The sequence below is a fragment of the Neophocaena asiaeorientalis genome, unplaced genomic scaffold, assembly GCF_003031525.2.
Source record: "Neophocaena asiaeorientalis asiaeorientalis breed wild unplaced genomic scaffold, Neophocaena_asiaeorientalis_V1.1 scaffold116, whole genome shotgun sequence".
In the NCBI taxonomy this organism is placed as follows: Eukaryota; Metazoa; Chordata; class Mammalia; order Artiodactyla; family Phocoenidae; genus Neophocaena; species Neophocaena asiaeorientalis.
Genome location: NW_020174561.1, coordinates 3,888,608 through 3,911,587, shown reverse-complemented (window position 1 = coordinate 3,911,587; position 22,980 = coordinate 3,888,608). Strand labels below are relative to the sequence as shown.

Genomic DNA, 22,980 nt, shown 5'->3' with positions numbered 1-22,980 from the left:
TACAGCTGAAGTGTGAGAATAACCACCAGGATTTCCACCTCTTCGTTTCTTAATGAGTTTTTTGATAATGAGAGGTGACTTTGCCAGTCACTCTGGGCTCTATTATGGCTAATTTGACTCCACTTCACTCTCCTTGTTAATTATTAACACTAGCCTTTTTATCCTCATGAGACCACATTCCAATTTTTCTTTTTTCCATTTTTATGAGCCCATCTTTATGAAGGTGAAAGTCTTGGAGGATAGGTTTTCACTTAGTGTAGAGCCTGAACATTTATTATTCGTTTAGGCAGAGACGCTGTGACATTGATTATATAAGCACGGGTGTTCTTAAGGATGGCTTTAATGTGCTAGCAATGTGAAAAGGCTGTTAATTAAAGAAGCACCGTGGTATTTTTCAGCTGAGAATCCGTTCCCAACAGAATGGTCATTTGCCACTTGCTAGCATATCCACAGATTAAAAGGTGACTAGCTCCAAGAGTCTGTCTTTCGGTAGTACTGAAAGAGATGATTTGTGCCATTTGCAGATGGCTTTCATTTGTCAGAAGCAGTCACTTGCCATACGGATTATCGACAGGACAGGACAATTGTGGAAAACGGCACGCAAGGATAGAATCTGTTTGTACCAGCTTCATAGTCATTCAGGATCATTCAACTATCATGCTAATTGCTTCATTATGAAAACATTTATTTTCCCTAATTTTAATACATTTGTTTTTCAAAACTGTTTCCTGAGATACCATTTAAAGTGATTACCCATCTAATTAAGACTTGAGTTGTGGGGAGTGGACCAGGATGTATGGAGGAAGGATGGAGAGGTAAGCAGGAGTTCAGTCATTTTTGGACAGAAATGAGGGAGCCGGAGTTTGTTTTCTTCATCAGTCCTTCTCTGGGAGTCAATGGGTGAGCCTGTGAGGGGCGGGAGACTGGGGACAGTTGCTACAATGGTGGTGCAGCTGGTACTCTTCCCTCGAGGAAAACCACATTTCATCTCCAAGGATCCTTGAGGCTAAGATCTTCCCTAATCACGCCCAACTGTAAGGAAACATATCTACCCCAGACACAGTTCTTTTTTCCCTCCTTAAAATAGCAACCGAATTCACTGTCTTGAATCTCTTTCCTCCTCTAATTAGTTCAGTCCCTGGAAATCTCGTCATGGATGTTTTATAAGGTACATGCTAAGACAATACTTTATCTGGTCCTTTCTGCACCCTTTAACCAACCTGCTTCCTTTGCCCCCCCTAATTCAAGGCCCTTATAAACATTTTATGAGGTAAAAATAAAAGTTCAAGGAATCTCCTATCTTCTTTAAAAATATGATCTTATTTTATAAATGCCCCCAGAATCTGCATTTGCGCCTGTAGATTGAGGTGGGCTGGAGACTAAGTGATCAGGCTCCAACTTGCCGCTGCCTTGGTTTCCTACCAGCAAGCCCCAGCCCAGGCACCTCACCTCCTAGGGGTTTAGTTTATTCAGCTGGAAAATGAAGACGTTTGTCTAAGATCCCCTCCGTTCCCCTAAAGATAAACACTTATTTTTAAATATCAAAGCATAAATATTTTAACAAAATAAAGATGGTAAACATCCAGCAGGAACATCTAAATTATTCATTAAAAAAAAAAGCCCAAAACGACTCAGCTATAAAGCTTTCAAGGCACAAATAAAGCACAAATTCTAACTAATATTTCTGTTAGAGACGTGTTAGTAATTTTTATTTTGGAAAAGCAGACATAAGTATGTGACATTATTAGTAATAAATCACAACCATTTAAAATCTCTATATAATTAGTGGTATGCCACGTGTGGGGTAATAGTAAGCACTGTTATCCAGCAAATTATCTCCCTTAACAAGATTGGACAATTTGGAGCAATCTGTTCCTATTTTACCCCTGGCTAGTTGAGGTTTAAATTAATTAGAATTTGGACTATACCTCTAGGTGGGTCAATATGGTAAAAACTGTCAGGCCATGGCCAGTGATGTAAGAATCTTTCTTTGGGAGGTGGTGGTAAGAGGACAGAAGTTTTATGTTTTCCTATAAGCTTTCCAAAAGGACAATTTGGGGGCAGCTATAGGTTGACATTTAACATTTGAATTGAATTCACTAAATCACCATCTGAGTATTTCAGGAATTTAATGAAACAAACATAATTATTAATAATATTCTTCATTATTATCAAGGGTGATTTTTTTTTTTTTGCAGTATGTGGGCCTCTCACTGTTGTGGCCCCTCCCGCTGCGGAGCACAGGCTCCAGACGCGCAGGCCCAGCGGCCATGGCTCACGGGCCCAGCCGCTCCGCGGCATGTGGGATCCTCCCGGACCGGGGCACGAACCCGTGTCCCCTGCATCGGTAGGCGGGCTCTCAACCACTGCGCCACCAGGGAAGCCCCCTCAAGGGTGATTTTAATAGCAAAAAAAAAATTATGTCTTACCAACTACTGAGATATTACTAAGTGGTCTTGGCTTTGGATGGTAACTTGTGAGTTTGAGTTGAAAGTTACTGCATTCTATTTCAATTACCCAGACCACACTGTTCTCCCAGTACCAAAAGGAAATTACAGCACTGGGGAACTTTTCTATTTACCTCACTACATAGAGGAGCTGTTTTTCTCTGAAATAATTGATGTTTTCTAAAATATGTTAATCACTGCAAAAATCAAAGCCTAGATCTAGACTTCCCCCCCACCAAATTGATAACATTCAAAAGAAATCATTAATCAATGCTTTTGTGTGATTGAGTAATGTATACCAAAATGACATAACACAATACTTTATGCATTTAATAGTAGCCAATATTATAAAAATGGTTTAAAACAGGAGAGGAATGTGATATTCTTTTGAATTAAATATTTGGCTAAAAATCACACTTCTGTATACTCTTTTTAGTGTTCTTTTTGATATGACTCATAAAATTACACTCGAATATAAGAGCTCTTCTTAAAAATAAATTTTAAAAGATGTTAATTCATTGGCATTATAGTAGAGGTTCCCCAAGAAAATTTCTAAGAAATCTACAGCATATTTATTTTCCTTATAAATAAATTCTAATATATTGAATAAGTTAAATGATTCATCATCTTTACTACTTCACTGAGAATATTAATAAATACCTTCATCTTTGAACAAACCCCCAAATAGATCTAAATATGGTCAATTCTTGAGTTTTCATGCAAGTGGAAAAGAGCAATGTTAGAAATAATCCTATGTTTATTTATTCTCATTTAGGGACTAAATGTATAATATTGTACATGTATTTATTTTTGGCAGCAAGTTTATTGATATATATTTGTCGTAAGAAAATATTAAACCTCACTTGTAATTTCTTAGCAGAAAATAAAATGATGATAAGAGACTGGGAAAGAAGAAGGTCATTTGAGGTCTGCTAGCTGGCAGGAGGGAACCAAACTGGAATGTAAAAGTTGTCTGAGGACAATTTGCAGAATAAACGATTCACAGACAGATAACTGTGGGTATAGCAACTCCTGAGAGAAGACACTGTTGTTGAATCTGAACTAGGAATTGTAGCTTAGTTCTGTGGCTTTTTAATAAGGCCTTTTGGAAATGAAATTGGATAAGAGAATGAATAAGATGGCTAAAAAAAAATCAAGACTGAAATTGTAACTGATTAATATCTATAATATTTATTTAGCATTCATTATACATGAGCTATTACCTTCTTTAATCCTCACCACCAATGACACTGTAGGTACTATTATTTCTTTCTTTTATAGATGAAGAACCTAAAGTTTACCGAGGTTAAGCTATTGTCAAAGGTCAGGTAGTGAGCAGCAGAGACAGATGTGAATCTGTCTGGCACCAAAGCCCATGTTATTAATTAGCATAATATGATGCCTCTCTCTCTTATGTAATTAGTATAACATGTTATTAATTAGTATAACAAAGGTTCTTACCCTGGTGTCCCAAATCCAGATGTCCACGGGCAGTCCAATATTACACACAATTTCATATCTATGTAGCTGTTTTTTTCCAGTAAAACAGTTGTAGTTTTATCATAGACTCAAAGGGATGAATAACCAAAGGAAGGTAAGAAATGATAGACTAGGGTGATGAACAAAATCAAGAGAGTAATTTTTAAAAAAACAAAGATAAATGTCAAAGAAAAAGATTTAAATTTAAACCTGGAAATACAGAGTAGTGATATCCTGGAAAGAGAGAAGCAAAGAGATCTGGAGTTTTAAAAGACAGCAAGTGTGAACTGTATCACCAGTGTGACTAAGTTCCTGGGAGAGAGGGCAGCCGTGGGCTGCAGGAAGACAGGGCAGAAGGCAGGCAGCTCTCCTTGGGGCCTGGGTTACCCAGGTAACGTTGTGGGCACTGTGTACTTCTTAGCACCACACTCCAGAGCAATACTGAAAACCGGAGTGAGACCTTCTTAGAGGAGGGTGATAAAAATGGTGATGGGCATGAAAACGCTATCACATGAGAAAGAGTTAAATGACTGGGAATAATAGCTGGGAGAAAAACTTATGCAACAAAAGAAGGCCATTCCATGGATCCGGCAGAACAAGTCAGACCCAGAGGTTAGAAAGAGGCAGAGTTCAACCTGGTTTATACTGAGAGTGCTGTAATACAATAGGGAATTAGTGACCCCAAGACCACTGTAAGTGTTGAAGCAAAAGGCTGTCAGTAGAAACCAAACCTGAGTTGAAGGGAAACTTCAAAAAGAACCATCAGAGGAAAGGCCCACAGGAATCTGTATGCTAAGAAATGCCTCCAAAAATCCTGACTGAAAACTATGTTTATACTGGCTGCTAGAAGACCATGTACCAGAATAATTATAAAAGTTATTACTGCATTGGAAAAAAATATCTCAACAGAGAACCTTTACGTTCTCTTCAATTTCTAAATACTGAGAGAGCAAGCAATACCGCAGGGTAATATTCCTATCATCTGTAGAACCAAATCTCTTCAGGCAAACAATATTAGCACAGTGTGTATTAGTAGAAGCCTTAACATGGCATGATGTCTAGAATAATAAGTTTCTAAGGTGCCTTTCAGAGATCTTAAATTCTCAGGTACTTTAGAAATGTTAACCTTTGAAGATTTTCTGATTCACAGGTACACTGAGAAGGTACCTATGTTGTCAGTGCCTGATGAAGCAGGAGGGTAGAATGAGAGCAACTTTAGAGGCCAGTGGAGCAATGTGAGAGTGTTGCTGGTCTCGCCCAGACCCGGGCCGGATATACCGGGGGAGACTGAGCAAATGTTAACGTTACCCGTGTTGATTCTTGTTGGGTGACTGCTAGAGCTCCGTAAATCCAGACTCACACACACAAAGTTCTCCCCTCCTCCCCATTTCTACCCCAAAGAAAATGCAAGTGCTTACCGTCATTTCTGAGGAAATTATTAAGCAGCTGGAAAAGAGGAAAACTGTCCCAGGAGTCTTGTGGTTGTGCTTCCAGTGCAGTATCCATATCCACTGTGAATAAAGCCCAAAATTTCTCTGCATGCTCTGTCAATAAATCAGGCCACCAGGCAAACGCCTATAAACAAATAAAGAAATAATGTAAACATACATTACCTGTTAGAAACATACACAAATACTGTAAAAATACGTCATTAAAAGCGAAATTGTAGGACACTATTGTAGAGTATGATACCAAATGTTTTAATATTTCTAGTCACAGAAAAAAGAATTGGAAATAAATATGCCAAATAGTAGTTATGTATAAATTATGAGATACAAGGAAGTTTTGTTTTGTTTTATGTATTTTTCAAATGTTCTAAATCAAAAATGTGTTTTAAAAAATAAAGCAATAAATGTCATTTTACATTTTAAATCTACATTAGATTTCATATTTTATTTAACAATGCCAAATTTGTTTACTATTTAAATAGACGTATCTATAAAATTATTTCCCATTTAAAAAAGATTACATTTTATTTGTAGTATTTTTTTATGAATCAAAGGTCTAAAGCTAAAACACACTTTCATAGAGAGGGATTTCCTGACCCTCCAGTGTAAATTATGTCCTCCTAGATAGTCTGATACCAAGTATTTTCATTTCACAAGACTTAGTACTGTGTCTATGACCACACATATAAATATTTTAATGTCTGCCTCTTAAATTAGACTGTAAACCCCACAGGGGCAAGGCTGTGTATGTCCTGTTTATTACTTTATACTCCGTTAGGCATTTTTTAATGCCTTTTAGGTAGTAACAATAATCACTTAAAAAAAAATCTCTGCTGTTTAGATGGGTGAAAAGAGTATTTACTTTTTAGGAGGTTCTCAAAAATAATGTGGCCTGCCCATGTAACCTGGCAGCAGGCCCACCAGCCAGCCTGCCTATGGATCCTACCAACCAGACCACCTGGAATATCTGGCTGGGCTGACTGGTGAAGGCTTTCCCTGCTGAAGTCAGTCTGTAAAGAAAGGAAGAAGAGACAGTTTCTTCAAATGCACAACACCAATGTAAGATTACCAGATCATGAAGAATCTAGAAACAGGACACCAAACAAAAGAACAAAATAAAGCTCCCATAGACAATCCCAAAGAAATGGAGATCTATAAATTGCCTAAGAACGTTCAAAAATTCTTTTAAAGAAGTTCAGTGAGCTACAAGAGAACAAAGACAGACAACTAAATGAAATCAGGAAAATAATATATGAAAAAAATGAGAAGTTCAACAAAGAGAACCATAAAATGAACCAAATAAATATTCTGGAGCTGAAGAACACAATAACCAAAAACTTTAAAGGACAGCTTCAACAGTAGACTTGATCAAGTGGAAGAAAGAATCAATGAACTTGAAAACAAGTAATTTGAAATTATCTAGTCAGAGGAACAAAAAGAAAGAATGAAAAGGAGTGAAGAAAAGCCTATGAGATTTGTGGTACATCTTCAAGTGAACCAATTTGATATGTATTATCAAATACATATTTCTGGAGTTCCAGAAAGAGAAGGGAAAGAGAAAGGGTCAGGAAATTTATTTAAAGAAATAATGGCTGAAAACTTTCCAAATCTGAAAGAAATGGACATACAGATTGATGAAGCCCAAAAGATCCCAAATAGGTTGACCAAAAGAGGTCCACTCTGAGACACATTATAAATAAAATGTCAAAAATTAAAGACAGAGAGAGGATTTTGAAAGCAGCAAGAGAAAAGTGACTCATCATATACAAGAATAAGGCTATTAGCAGATTTCTCAGTAGAAACCTTAGAGGCTTGGAGGGAGTGGTAAGATATATTCAAAGAGCTAAGGAAAAAACTGCCAACCAAGAATACTATACACAGCAAAACTGTCCTTTAAAAATGAAGGCAAGATAAAGACTTTCCCAGACAAACTAAAACTGAGGAAGTTTGTCACCACTAGACCTGCCTTACAAAAAGTGTGAAAGAAAATTCAAGTTGAAACAAAAGAATGCTAAATGCAACACAAATGTATACGAAAGTATAAATCTCACTGGTAAAGGTAAATATGTAGACATAGACAAACAATACTGTAATGGTGGTGCATAAGTAACTTTTAACGCTAGTATAAAATCTAAAAGGGAAAAGTAGTAATAATTACTATAACCACAAAAATTTGTTACTGGATATATAGTACAGAAGAGGTAAAATTTGACACGAATAACATAAAGTATGTGTAGAAAGTCCAAGTGCAGGGTTTTGTATATGATTGGAATTATAGGTTTAAAATAGATGGTTAAAAGCTCTGAAGTCCAGTTGAGAGGTCAGCTTTACCTATTAGTAATTAATTTAAATGTAAATGGATTAAAATCTTCAATCAAAAGACACAGAGTGGCTGAATGGGTAAGACAACAAGATACAACTATATGCTTGCTATCTATGAGAAACTCATTTTAGATTTAAGGATACACATAGGCTGAAAGTGAAGGGGTAGAAAAACATATTCCATGCAAATGATAACCAAAAGTGAGCAGGGGTGTCTATACTTATATCAAACAAACTACAGTATATGTTAAAAACTGCCAAAAGAAATAAAGAAGGTTATTACATAATGGGAAAGGGTCAATTCACCAGGAAGCTAGGACAATTATAAATATATAAGCACCCAAACATCAGAGCACCTAAACATGTAATCCAAACATTGACTCTGTATGGAGAAATAGATGGCAACACAATTACAATAGGAGACTTCAATACTGTACTTTGAATAATGGAGAGATCACCCAGACAGGAAGTTAGGAAACAGCAGACCTGAACACCACCAAATGGGCCTAACAGACACATACATACATTCCATACAACAGCAGTAGACTATACATTCTTCTCAAGTACTCATGAAACATTCTCTTGGAAAGATCACATGCTAGGTCACAAAAACAGTTTTACAAATTTAAGAAGATTGAAATAATCCCCAGTATCTTTTCCAACAACAGTAGAAAAAAGCTTGAAATGAATAACAAAAGAAAAAGAGAAAAAACATAGAGACTAAACAAGATACTCTTGAACAAACATCAGATCAAAGATGAAAGCAAAAAGAAAGTAGAAAATATCTTGAGACAAACAAAAAACGTAACATACCAAAACTTATGGGAAAGCAGTACTAAGAAGGAAGTTTATAGCAATGAACACCTACATTAAAAATTTTTTAAAAATCTCAAATAAACAATATAACATTACACCTCAAAGAACCAGAAAAAGAAGAACTAAGTTCAAAGTTAGAAAAAGAAAGGCAATAATAAAGGTTAGAGTATAAATAAGTGAAACAGAAAATAGAAAAATAGAAAAAATCAAGGAAACTAAGAACTGTTTTTTAGAAAAGATGACAAAACTTTAGTTAGATTAAAAAGAAAAGAAACAAAGAAGACTCAAATAAATAAAATCATTTAAATGGAAGGGAGACATTTCAACTGATGCCACAGGAAAGAAAAAAGAACCATAAGAGACTAGAATGAACAATTATACATCAACAAATTAGACAACCTAGAAGAAAAGGATAAATTCTAGAAATATATAATCTATCAAGACTGAATCAAGAATAAACAGAAAACTTGAACAAACCAAAAACAAGTAAGGAATTTGAATCAGTAATCAACAACCTCCAAAGAAGAAAAGCCTAGGAACAGATAGCATTACAGGTTAATTCTATCAAACGTTTAAAGAAGAATTAAAACCAAGTCTTCTTAAACTCTTTCAAATAATAGAAGGGGGAACATTTCTTTTTTTCGCGGTACACGGGCCTCTCACTGCTGTGGCCTCTCCCGTTGTGGAGCACAGGCTCCGGACACACAGGCTCAGCGGCCATGGCTCACGGGCCTAGCCGCTCTGCGGCATGTGGGATCTTCCTGGACTGGGGTATGAACCTGTGTCCCCTGCATCGGCAGGTGTACTCTCAACCACTGTGCCACCAGGGAAGCCCAAGGCGGAACATTTCTAAACTCATTTTATGAGGAGAGTATCACCCTGATATCTAAGACAGAAAAAGACACCATACGCAAAGAAAAATATAGGCCAATATCCTTGATAAACATGGATGCGAAAATTATCAACAAAATATTAGCACATCAATTTCAACAGCATATTAAAAGGACCAGACACTGTGACCAAGTGGGATTTACCCCTGGGATGTAAAGTTGGTTCAACACACACAAATCAGTCAATGTGATACACCAAATTAACAGAGAGAAGGATAAAAATCACATGATCGATCATCTCAGTAGATGCAGAAAAAAACATTTGACAGAATTCAACATCCTTTTATGATAAAAATTCTTACAAATTAGGTATAGAAGGAACTTACCTCAACACAACAAAGGCCATACGTGAGAAGCTCACAGCTAACATCATATTCAGTGGTGAAAAACTGAAAACTTTCCCTTTAAAATCCAGAATATAGCAAAGACGCCCACTCTCATCACTTTTTTTTCAACACGGTAATGGAAATCCTTGCCAGAGCAATCAGGCAAGAAAAGGAAATAAATGGTATGCAAAGTGGAAGGGTAAAATTATCTTTGCAGATAATGTGATCTTGTACGTAGAAAAACCTAAATACTCTATAAAAATTGTTGGAACTAATGGACAAATTCAGCAAAGATGCAAGATATAAAATCAACATACAAAAGTCAGTTGCATTTCTACACACAAACAATCTGAAAAAGAAATTAAGAAACAATCTCATTTACAATAGTATTAAAAAGAGTAAAAATACTTAGAAGTAAACTTAACCAAACAGGTGAAAGTCCTGTAAACTGTAAGTATAAAACACTGATGAAAGAAATTAAAGTAGTCACAAATAAATGGAAAGATATCTGGTGTCATGGATTGGAAGAATTCATATTGTTAAAATGTCCATACTACCCAAAACAATCTTACAGATTCAACACAAACCCTATCAAAATTCCATTGAACATTTTTTATAGGAATAGAAAAAACAATCCTAAAACTCATATGGAATGATGAAAGATCCCAGATAGCTAAAGTGTTCTTAAGAAGAACAAAGCTGAAGGCATCACACTTTCTGATAGCAAAATATGTATATTAGTAACCTGTGGTAATTAAATCAATCTGGCACCGGCATCAAAACAGACACCTGAAAAAAAAAAAAAAAAAAAAAAAAACAGACACCTAGACTAATGAAGCAGAATAGTGATCCCAGAAATAAACCCACACATACATGGTCAACTAATCTTCAACAAGGGTGACAAGAATATACAACGAGGAAGGGACAGTCCCTTCAATAAACGGTGCTGGGAAAACTGGATATCCACAAGCAAAAGAATTAAACTGGACCCTTGTTTTACACCATATACAAAAATCGACTCAAAACGCATTAAATACTTAAACTTAAGACATGAAACTGTGAAATTCCTGGAAGAAAATACAGAGAGAAAGCTTCTTAACTTTGCCTTGGCAACGACTTCTTAGATATGACACCAAAAGCACAGACAACATAAGCAAAAACAGGCAAATCATCAAACTAAAAAGCTAATGCACAGTAAAGAAAACAATCGACAAAGGAATGGGAGAAAATATTTGTGAGCCATATACTGGATAAAGGGTTATTAGTATCCAAAATATATAATACACTCCTAAAACTCAAAGCAAAAAAAGAAATAACCTGATTAAAAGATGGACATGTGACCAAACAGACATTTCTCCAAAGAAGACTAACAAATGGCCAACAGGTATATGAAAAGGTCCTCAACATCACTAATCATCATTTGATTTTCAAATGCAAATCAAAACCACAATGAGATATCGCCTCACACCTGTTAGAATGGCTATTATTAACAAAAACAAAACAAAAGGTAAGTTTTGTTGAGGATGTAGAGGAGAGAACCCTTGTATACTGTTGGTAGGAATGTAAATTGGTGCAGTCACTATGGAAAACACTTGAAGGTTCCTCAAAAAATTAAAAATATAACTATCATATGACCCATCAATCCCACTTCTGGGTATATATCTAAAGGAACTGAAATAAGGATCTCAAAGAGATACATATTCTACCATGGTCAATGCAGTATTAGTCACAATAGCTAAGACACAGAAGCAACCTAAATGTCCACAAATGAATGAATAGAAAATAAAATATGATATTTATATACAATGGGATATTTTTCAGCCTGATAAAAGAAGGGGATCATGCCATTTGCGGCAACATGGTTGAACCTGGAGGATATTAACTATAATAAGCCAGACACAGAAGGACAAATACTGTATGATCCCACTTATATGAGGAATCTAAAATAGTCAAGTTCATAGAAGCAGAGTGTAGAATGGCTGGGGAAAGAGGGAAAAAGGGAGGTATTAGTGAAAGGGTACAAAGATTCAGTTATAGAAGATGAACACATCCTAGAGGTCTACATACAGCGCAGTGCCTTTGGTTAACAACACTGTATTGTATGCTTAACATTTTGCTTAGAGGGTATATCTTATGTTAAGTGTTCTTATCACACTCACAAAAAATAATGTGGACTTCTCTATTGTATCTCAGTTTTGTTTTAATTTGCATTTGTCTAATTTTGAATGAGTTTAACATTTTACATATGTTTTAGGGCTCTCTTTATACTGTTTTTAGTGAAATGTCTCTCAGGTCTTTTCCCCCTTACTTTCATTTAACTTTTGATAAGTGTTATACTTTTGTAACCAAATAACTACAAAGCACACACATTTCTGTGATACAGATGTTTTTGTTATTCTTCCAATTAAAAGTAACTTTTAATAAATGTTTAATCATACTATATACTCAGAGAAGTCCATATTTACTTTCAAGAACTTTCTAAGAACATGTGAGATCTGTGGTCGCAAAACTCCATTCAATTCCCTCCAGTATAAATTAGATTATAACAAAAAGAGTCAAACCACAAACCAAAAAAAGGTGGATTATAAAATATTGACATATTGAGAATTTTCTTAAAAACTTCTGTCACAATAATGTTCAATATGTGTATAAAAAACATTACCGTGTAACTAATTAGCAGATGGAAACTGAAGAAAACACTGGCTAAAAAAAAGAGTGGTGTAGTACAAATCACAGACTACAGAGGTAGGAACATTTTTAATGGTTGGCTCAAAGCATATAACTTCGACTTTGCTGTATAAACATGTGAATGTGAAAACCTGCTGGAAGTGGTATGTTCTATGTAAACCAAGCTATTGCTCTTTGAAAATATTATATTTGAATAATTTTTGTTTAAATTTCTACCAGAATGGGTATATGACAATAATATAAAAGGAAAAAAATAAAATAGCATACACAATTTCATTGCATATACCTTGCTCCTGTCTTTTAGAGCTGTGTTGGTGACATAGATAAGAAGAATCTGAGATTCCTCCCTCTGAGTAGAGCAGGATAGAAATGCTACTGAAAATGCAGCACTGCAAAGAGAGACATTTTCAAAGTCTCACTTCCAGTTCACAACCAATACCTTTGCGAAAGGTTAAAATTAAGACAGTAACAGCCACGTTAGGTCAAGATTGTATCAAGACTCTGAGAAAAATTTCCAAAGCTCTTTTTAAAGTTTACTTGGAAGACAGAGTCGCGGTGGGGAATGGAACACGATGGAAGATAATTTCCTTTAAAAAAACAGCTTCACGTCGGCGAGACTTTGCTATCAACTGGAAAATTTCATTATGTTTTGCAGAAGTATATATTTATGTTTCAAACTGTATCTCTGATGATGATGTTATTCCTAATGAACGTAAGCCAATCTGTGACGAATGCATACTGTTCTAATGATGACCAGAGAAAGCTTTAAGGAACCACTGTCCTTGAAAACGAAAAGCAAGGGTTGCAGGCTGTTACCTTGAGAACACAGGGTCAGTTCTCCCACCTGTCCCCTCCTGCTTTTTGCCATCCCTCTGGGTGGCAGTCCTCGCACCCCGGGTTGGTGGTAAGAGGAGAGGCTATATAATTTCCGTCCTAGAGCGCCACTTCCTGGGAGTGGCTGAGGCTCCACGGCATGAGGGGCTCCACCAGGGAGGAGAAAACCCTTCTCAGCAACACACCCATCTGTACGGCACCAATCAAAAGTCACAATTATCTAGGTTAGAGTTATCTTGGCTCTAAAGCTAAGCCACTAATTAGTGTAAATGAGACAGTACAGGCAGAAGGCAATGTTTAACTTGATTAAGAAGGAAATACAAAACAAAACTTGATTGTAATCCTTTAGCCATACGATTTCTATCAAAGTTCTAACAGTAAATAAATCTTGTACAGTGAGAACAATATTTGTCGCAGGCTGACAATACTTTGAAAGCCGTGTCTGTTTACTCAGAGTAGTTGAAAATAGTGGCAGGTAAGACTATCCCTGAAACTGGAAGCAGAGTACTGAGCTTTTGAACTTGGTGAGATTTAAGTGATGATGGGCAAATCAGCTCCCTGGGTGGATTTCCATTTCCTCATCTGCAAATTGCTAATAACGATACTTGTACCAGCCTCCTCCAGGGCTGTTTGGAAAAGTCAAGGAATATGAAAATCTCTTGCTGCACAAAAGTAAAAAAATGAATCATTATCAGTAACATAAAAATGAGTCAAAATTCACACAAATCTTATATTGTGACTTTAGATATTTTAAAAATAATGATATCCAACATGAATGGAATAGTTTCTATGTGCCAAGTACAGTAAGTCCCCTACATACAAATGAGTTCTGTTGCAAGAGTGCGTTCGTTAAGTCCAATTTGTCTGCTAAGTCCAACAAAGTTAGCCTAGGTACCCAACTAACACAATCAGCTATATAGTACTGTGCTGTAATAGGTTTATCATACTTTTCACACAAATACATAAAAAACAAACAAACAAAAATAAACATTTTTAATCTTACGGTACAGTATCTTGAAAAGTACAGTGGTACAGTACAACAGCTGGCATCCAGGGGCTGGCATCGAGTGAACAGGCAAGCAGAGTTAGTGACTGGAGGAGTGAGAGGAGGTGGGAGATGGTAGAGGTGAAGGACTGTCAGCAATAGGAGACGGAGGGCAAGCTGCAATTTCACTCACGCCTGACGCTGATGGCACAGGTTCTGGTTCCTTGCTGGATCCAATTCTATCTACCCTCTTGAAAAAACGATCCAGTGATGTCTGGTTGGAGCTCTTTTTTTCTCGTCATAGATGACACGGTAGCACTGGATTGCATTCTGAACGGCGGCTGCAACCTTCGTGCACTGTTCTATGTTCGGATCCTGTGCCTCAAAAACTAACAGTGCCTCCTCAGATAAAGAAAATCCCCTTGCCACTTCCTGCGTCGTGAATCTCTTAGTTCTTCAGTTACTTCTTCTTCCTCTTGTCTCTCTTCGTCCTTTCTCTGGGCCTCCAATTCCATCAGGTCTTCATTAGTAAGCTCCTTGAGCTGCACAGCAAGGAGTTCGGTGAAGTTGTCCTCTTGTAGATCTAGCTTGAAATAAAGATACTGTACTACTGCACTCCATACAGTTGTGTACAGCAAAGTACACAAAAGCGCAACCACCTGTAGAGGATGCACGCACGTGACAACGTACACCAGATGGGTGAACTAACTTACGTGATTGGACATGAGAAAGTATGTTCGCATCTTTGAAAGTTGGCAACTTGAAGGTTCATATGTAGGGGGTTTACTGTACTATTCGAAAGGCTTTTTATACATTATCTTACTTATTCCTTTCAGGTAGATGGTATAATTATCCTTATCTTATAGGTTAGCAAACTCAGAGATTAAAGAACTTGCCTAAAGTTGGTTGGTAACAGAGCAATAATTTGAATCCAGGTCAGCTGGAGTGTAGAGACCAAGCTCTTACACATACAGCCTCTTCTTAATTAACTATACATGGCACAGGGCCTGTCTGCCTGTCGGTCTAGTTTTGCAGATCAGACCAATGTTAATGTCCTCTGATTTTTTTCTTGCCGGAGCATCTTTTAACGGTCTGATTTCTTTATATCTCTTCGAATTTCTTTGAGGTCTTAGGCTTTTGATTACTTTTACCCTCAAAATATAGTAAACATTTCATAATTTAAAATACCACAAAAAATATGGCTGCATAAATGAGCAAAAATAGAGTGTCTGATTTTGTAATGTATTACGTGCTTTTTTTCCCCCCCAAGAAAAGATCAGCTTGCAATCCTGTATTTTGTAGATCCTGTATTTTGTAGATGATCCTGTATTTTGTAGATGATCCTAAAAGCCCTGGTGTCTAGGATACCCAGTGTCTAGGGCATCACCACAACCTCCAACATACACACAGAGCAACACAATGCTAAGGGGTCATATTCTAGAAATATTTAAGTGCTTTTGAGGAGCCAGCAGAATGGACTAAACTAAACTGGTGACACCGAAACTACTGCCAAATGAATCATAAGTTTTCTGCACTCCTGATTCACAAAAATCTTTCCCTAATTGTGTTCATAGATGAATATAAATATTGAAATAACCAAGTGAGATGAAGAACTGAAACTGCTTCAAAACATGTTGGGGTAAAGTGCTACTCTTAATATTATACATTTATAAGTCAGTGAGTGACTAACAAACATTTTTGATAGGATATTTTTGCCGATGCAGTTTCGTTTGAGAGTCACTGCTGCAAACTGAATTCTGCCTCTGTAGCTTAGTTGTATGAAAGCCACTTACTGGTCATCTTCTTCCAAAAAGAGGAACATTTGCTGGACCACAGGCTAATCTAACCCTAAACCCATCCTAAAAAAGAAAATGTCGATTTACTCACCGGCTACCCAGATATAAATACTAGGCAAATAAGATGGACTCAACTGTTGAGATGAGTGCAATTCAGTTAGTAGTAGGTAGTAAACAGATCTTGTCTGTGATCAAGTTTTGTATAACTACACTTTAAGATGGTCCTTAGATATGCATGGTAGTAGAGAGGAATAAGGATATGAGGAAGTAAAAACAATGGAAAAAAATTTTTAAATCCAACATCCATTCTCCTTATGTTAGAATCCATCCAGACGCATAAACTGGTCCAGACACCGATGTTCATATGAAGGACCACGTGCACAAATACGTGTGTCCGTACTGAACTCCTCTCCCTGCCCTGACTCTGCTGCTGGAGCAGCTGCGACCCAGCCAGCTGGAGCGCAGGATGCAGCAACCATCTACAGTGAACCGAGAGCTAAGCTGCAAATACCGAATTACCGCCAGACATCCCCCTGGCCTACAGTGTCACTGATATGGTGGACAATATCATATTTAAAATATTTCAGGGACCCTCAATTAAGATTCCGCTGCAACAATAAATCACAAAGTAACAACCTGAGCTGTGCTCGTATCGATCATGTTGCCTCTCTCTCTGCCCCTTCACTGAGGGATATTTCCAGCCCTCCATCCCCATAGCAGAGTCCCAAGATATGCCAGGAGAAGAGCCTGACAGGACAGAAGGGACATCTCCAGGCTCGCACCATCCTCCTCCTCTCTGCGTCTATATCCCTGCTACGATGCTAAGTGCCAAACCTGCCAGCAAAACTAGGACAAGGCACCCATACCTGCCATTCTACTGAAACCAAGAAATAACAATGTGGTTCCCTGGAAAGTGTGGAGTCTGCAGTTGGCCTGCGTCTTCACCCCGTCACTGACCAGCTGTGCACCTGGCAAGTTTTCTTAGCAGGAAAGTGCTGCGTGTGTGTGTGTGGAGCGAGTGGGCTGGTGAGGGTCTAAGGCTTTCTGGTCGGCATCTGGGACTTGCCGCCTTTGTCAGAGTGAGTGAGTGGCCTTGGATGGACAGCTGTCGGATCAGTTTGTCTAAACTTCTGGTCAGACACAGTCTCCTCACGGGAATGTGGAAGACGTCCTTCAAGATTTTCTGGAAAGGAGTGTAAACTGTCTTTCTCAAAAGAAAACACAGAAAATCGGAAGAAAAGCCTGAGGGGAGAGGTGGAGAGGCCTTCAGAGAGAAGGGAGGACTGTGTTATGAGTAAGTTACTGTCGAAGATCTGAAGGACGTGAAACCTGCTTAACTGAGAAACTGCTGAAGGACAGAAACAACCTCTTGGCCTTGTGAAGTGAACCGCCTCTGTGGAGGAAAGGAGAGGGAAATGAGAGGAGCTGACACACGGCCACCTGAAGCTCTCTGAGGCAGACGCATTAACCTTCGCCAAGGGAGCCGGGCCGGGTCCTCTTTCGTGCAGTAGAGTCTAGCCTGGACATTCAGCAAAATCAAGATCAGTGTACAATGCAGTCCATCAATTCACTGTGGAAATGACTTTGGAATCAGGTCAATTCACCCCCCAATATTGTCCAAAGGAAAAGCTGGATCTCCTGGTTAAAAAAAGAAAAAGGCCAAAAAAAAAAAAAAAACGCTAAAAGATAAAACCAAAACCAAAATGGCAAAATCCTCTCAGCTGGCCTGTACTTAGATGGCCAGCAATAATTATGCATGCAGTTACTAATAAGACACATTCACGGAAACAGTACAACAAAGAGTTGCCCATTTAAAGAAATACGGTCTTTAATTCCAAGGAGAGGGACTAAGGTGGCTTTAAAAGTGTAACCAGAGTGTGTTCTATCTTATCTTCACATAAAAGAGTTATTCCATGCTAGAAAAATGGTGAAAACAATTTTACTCACCTCTCTTCCCTGAAGAATCCCAAGAATTTGGAAGCATTGTGGAATGAAGACATGTCATAGTGTTACAAAGCATTTTAAAAAGAGGTCCTCATGACACTTCTATATTTTGGCATATAGTTGAGTTACATTTATGAGTTTTGATTACCTCTGTTCAAAAAAGTCAACTGTATTTTTGTGGATTAGAAACTAAGTAATATTTACATTTTAATTGTGTTTGGATACACTGTACTTTAACAAGCATGTAGTGGTTGCAGGGAGTATATAATGCTAATTACATTTAAAAGACAGGAGAGTTATTATTTCCCTTATTAGTGCAGGAAAATTAAATGTAATTTTTGTGAAATGTATAGGAATATTAGATGTACTTGTTTAGATGAAATTGGATACCCAATCAGAATTTTTTTTTAATTCAAAAAGGTCTAATACTCTGATAATGCCTTTCAACAAAAGATAACACATACATACATTTTATCATATAATCATTTTCATTGTAACATAGCGGTAGTATTAGCCTAGAAAAGCTCCTCCTGGGAATTCACTTCAAATTACTGAAGCAGCTGTTTCTTCAGTTTAAAATAAAATATCCATAACAAGTTCACACATGACAGATGCAAGGTAAAAGCTAGATTCCACAGTGTGAGCTAAAAGCAGATGTTTTGAATGATCATATTTATAACCAGATCCAATAAATCTTAGCTATCTATAGCAAGGTTTCATGAATATTCTTTTCTGAGAATTTGCTTAAAACGTACTTCCTGTAGTTTCTTATATTTTTGAGAACAAGGCTTCATTAAATACAAATATTCTATAAATTCTTCTGTACCTGGTCTTTTTCATACTTACTCATTTCACGTGCTTCCTCAAGGATAAAAGCACTGTTAGGGCACTGAAATTTATTACATTTATTTAATCCTACACATTTTCCCTACCTAATTCAGTCAGAACACTCGTTTTTTAAAATAAACTCATGGCTATTAGAAAGAATGACACTTTTAAGTCTCAGAATAAGCAGTTTGCCTGATGAAATACCATTCTATATTTTTAGTGAATGTCAGTATATAATTAGTACTAGAACTTTAAAAAATCTCTTAAAAACGAAGGTTTGGTGAAAATTTAAAGAAAAGTTTGACGGTAAAAGTGAAAGACCGGCGTTATCAATCATACAGCTCTGAACGTCTTCTATTCAATTTTGGTGCCCTATAGTTTATCACTACTTTCCCTTTTGCACACGGATTAACTTATATTTCGAAACTAAAGCAATCGGGGCACGGGGGAAAAGCAAGTGATCTGGCATCACAAAATGGGGGTTCGTGTTCCAGCTCTGCTTCTTACTAGTTGTACACCTTAGGCAGATCCCATAAGTTCTCCCCCGTTCCTCACAGGAAGACAGTTGTCAGGAACAGATACGAAATTATATACACATATAATTCCTTTGTAACATATAGGAGTTATATTTCCAGGAAATGCACACACGTTCTCAGTTATCTGTAGATAAATGGCCAGATGTGTATCAAAAGCCACTTCCTCAGTGCTGCTCCCACTATGGTGAAGCATTATGCGATGCTTTATGTGACAGTTAAAACAAGCCCATCACCTCTGCATGATGCTCTTCATTCTGCTGTAGGACTTCTATGCAGAGCTCTGCTAGATGAAGAACCTCTTCCAGCTTCCTAGCAGGAGTCGCCTGGTTCATGGTCTCTGCATTAAAAACAGATCATAATAATGTTACCTTGAAAATAAAAAGCCAAGAGGATTCTAAGATGTTAATGATGAGACCAGGGTGTTGAAACAGAATGAGAAAGCATAGTTTTGAGAAATGAGAGACAAGAAATACAAATGAATACAGTCTTTAAAAAAAAATCAGTTCACAAGATTGCACAAAATATTTCACCCACAAAGCAATCATGGGAAACTGCAAGTGCTTTGCCATTTAACATATTACAACTAACAGGTGCATCAGCACATTAGATGCTCAACTTCTGCAACAAACAAGTTATAATTCTCCTCAAGGTCAGAAATACAAAGAAAGGCAGATACCACAGTCTTTTCCTTCTCTCTGTATTGTATTAGCAATACAATACCATTCTCACGAGATGAGTCATTCCTGGCATTAGTGAAACGCAGGCTTTTCTGTTGCTATTTAGATTTCCAGCCTGAAATGTCTAAGGTTCATGTTGATCTTAAATGGAAGAAGTACAAAGTCACCTAAAACAGCTCTGACAGGCTGCAATTAACTGATTTCCTCTCCTCCAACCGGGGAGGGCTGAAGAGCCATTCTTTAAAGTTGAAGGTTCTCTCAGCATTACAGCAAACTGGTATAAAAAGGCCAGGCCACAATGAGATTAAGTGCAGCTGAAATTCAGCAACAGAGAAGGCAAAGCAGTTGATTTCAGAGATAAAACGAACTGGCAAAACTTAGAGGTGCCCTGTGTAATGAAACTGTTTCACAAATGTGAGGAATAGTTTCCAATAAGGATACTAAAGATAAACGTTTCTGGACTCTCTCTTTGCAACTGTATGGAGATTGTAAGGAAGAGAAATAAAATGTTTAGATAAAGACCTTTTTCTGTGGAACCTAAGGAGTTTTTTTGTTTTTTGTTTTTTTGGTTGGGGCAGGGCAAGAGATCTATTCCCTCTACATCTCCCTATAACTTCAGCCTTAACTTTGGAAGACTTCCATTTGCTCTTAATTTGTTTCCAAGGGACATACGATTCAGTGAAACAGCCTATGATTGGTGCTTGTTCATTAAACACTTTTTATAAGCTCACTATGGGTCACAGTGTGATGCATGTGGGGTTTCCCATCCTCCAACCCTGATACACATCCTCCCAAACTCCCCTGCAGGATTAAAGCCACTGCTCATCTGTCACAGGGATCAAAGAGTAGGATGATTCTTCAGGAAAACAGTCCGCCAAACACAACAGAGTTGAGTGTGCCTACAATAATCTTAGCTGTGGGAAGTAGGAGGAAGTAGAAGACATGTCCCTGCTCTTAAACCACTCAGACTCCAAAAATCACTGCTGCTGGGACCCTTAGACATCCACTATCCAACCTCCCGTCTGTTTCATGATCACTTCAACATCCTCAAACGAGGGTGAAGTCAAGGAGGCTTGTGACTTTGCACGACAGTCTGCTCCACTTGGGGGCAGCTCTCGCTATTGCAGTGAGGAAACTTCAAAGTTTGGAAACAGTGTAAAGCAAACAGAGGGGAGGCAGGGGATGTTAGGAGAGACTGCTGAGAGCAGGTGTATTTGGGGGGGGCGGGATATCAGTGGGAAGATAAGCAGAACCTGAAGCAGGTCCTAAAGGAGAAGCGAATGACCTGGGTAAGAGGAGCAGGGGTTTCTAGAAATGCTTGCATGTCAGAGATGTGGTGCGTTTCAGAGGAAGGTGATGATGAAGGTGGCCACAAATGTCACCATTTATTGAGAGCCAATTACGTGTCAGACCCGGCACCAGGCACTTCCCATGTGTCATCACACTAATTTTCCTAACAGCTTTAAGCCGTTTGGTTATTTATTCATGTAAGTCGTAAATGAGGAAACAAGCTTGGAGAGATGAAATGCCACAGCTAACACGTGGTAAAGGCGAGACCTGACTTGGTGTGGGCTCTTAGCATCTCTAACCTGCATTTGCCTGGCTGGAGTAAAAAAGTTCTGGGAAATGATGGGTGAGGAGCCTGAGGTTGGATCGTGGCTTCCCTGGTGGTGCAGTGGTTGAGAGTCCACCTGCCGATGCAGGGGACACGGGTTCATGCCCCGGTCCTGGAGGATCCCACATGCCGCGGAGCGGCTGGGCCCGTGAGCCATGGCCGCTGAGCCTGCGCGTCCGGAGCAGGGTTCTCTCAGCTTTTCTCTGAGGCTTTAAGTAAGAAAATAAATAGACTCAGTAACTATATCCTATCTGGTAACCTGGAGCAAATGTTTCTTTGCCAGGCTTCAGAATAAATTAGTTTTGGGAGAACGTATTTGTGGTTGTGTGGTACAAGGAAGGACTGGTGGGGACCAGGTCTAGCGTATGGAGAACTATGGGAAGACGGTAATGGGAACAGAAAAGAAGAGAAGGTGAAGGGACGCTTTGAAGAAAGGACTTGCAAGCCTTTGTGAGTGACTAGAAATTGCGGGTCAGAGAGGACAATGACTGAGGTTTGGAGACTGCATGGCTCAGAGAATGGAGATGTGTGGCTGATGAAACCACCAAATGTGTCTTCGGTGGGCCACCCCACCTAATTACCATGTACATAAAATTTAAAGCAAGCAAATTATTCTAAACTAAAAGGAAAGTGGTGCATTGTAAAATCTGCATGCACAGGGAGTTAGGATATCTGGATCCTTTGCCTGGAAAACTCCTACTCATCATTCAAGACACAGCTTTAATGCTACCTTAAATGTAGGACCTTCTCAAAGTTCTGGGGCTGGGTGAGTCACTCCTCCCTCTGGGTTCCCCTATTACCAGCTCATGAGCTGTTACTAGACTAGGCCCAGATCAGTCAGAAACTGGGTCTCATGATCTTGTGCTCTCACTACCTTGAATAGGCTTTGGACCATGACAGGTACTTAATGAATGTTTACTGAGAATGCAGTAGTATAATTTTTGGGAAAGGGCATGTTAAAAATAGAATCAATGCCCAAATTATTTCATTTCACTTTGTGTGGGATTGCAAATAGCTCTTCTGTCACTCACAAACCAAGGGTGGCCAAGACAGCAAGTCCACCAATGAAATGCAGCTGTAGTCCAAGGACACTGCTCAAATAATTGATGAAGCTGTGTTCTTAAATTATTAGAGATTTTTGGGGAAGAGTTTTCAAAATAATTTTTAATTCTCAAGAGCGTATCACTTATATTCTTTAATGTTTCCATCTTTAGATTTTTTTGTTTTTGCGGCTGCATTGGGTCTTTGTTGCTGTGCATGGGCTTTCTCTAGTTGTGGCGAGTGGGAGCTACTCTTCATTGCAGTGGCTTCTCTTGTTGTGGAGCACAGGTTCTAGGCACAGGGGCTTC

At 38.1% G+C, this 22,980-nt stretch overlaps 1 protein-coding gene across 9 annotated transcripts in view; it reads right to left on the bottom strand.

Annotated features, from left to right (window-relative positions):
* CADPS2 (calcium dependent secretion activator 2) overlaps window positions 1-22,980 on the bottom strand; it is a 490,835-nt gene that overhangs the window by 77,092 nt on the left and 390,763 nt on the right. For 5 of the 9 annotated variants that reach the window (XM_024757759.1, XM_024757761.1, XM_024757762.1 and 2 more), the window contains 3 exons: window positions 19,573-19,676; window positions 17,979-17,987; window positions 5,345-5,501 (listed from right to left, as the gene is read on the bottom strand). In XM_024757759.1, the coding sequence (XP_024613527.1) occupies window positions 5,345-5,501; window positions 17,979-17,987; window positions 19,573-19,676 (270 nt within the window). The remainder of the gene's footprint in view (window positions 1-5,344; window positions 5,502-17,978; window positions 17,988-19,572; window positions 19,677-22,980) is intronic. The other 4 variants (XM_024757764.1, XM_024757760.1, XM_024757765.1 and 1 more) reach the window with 1 other exon arrangement.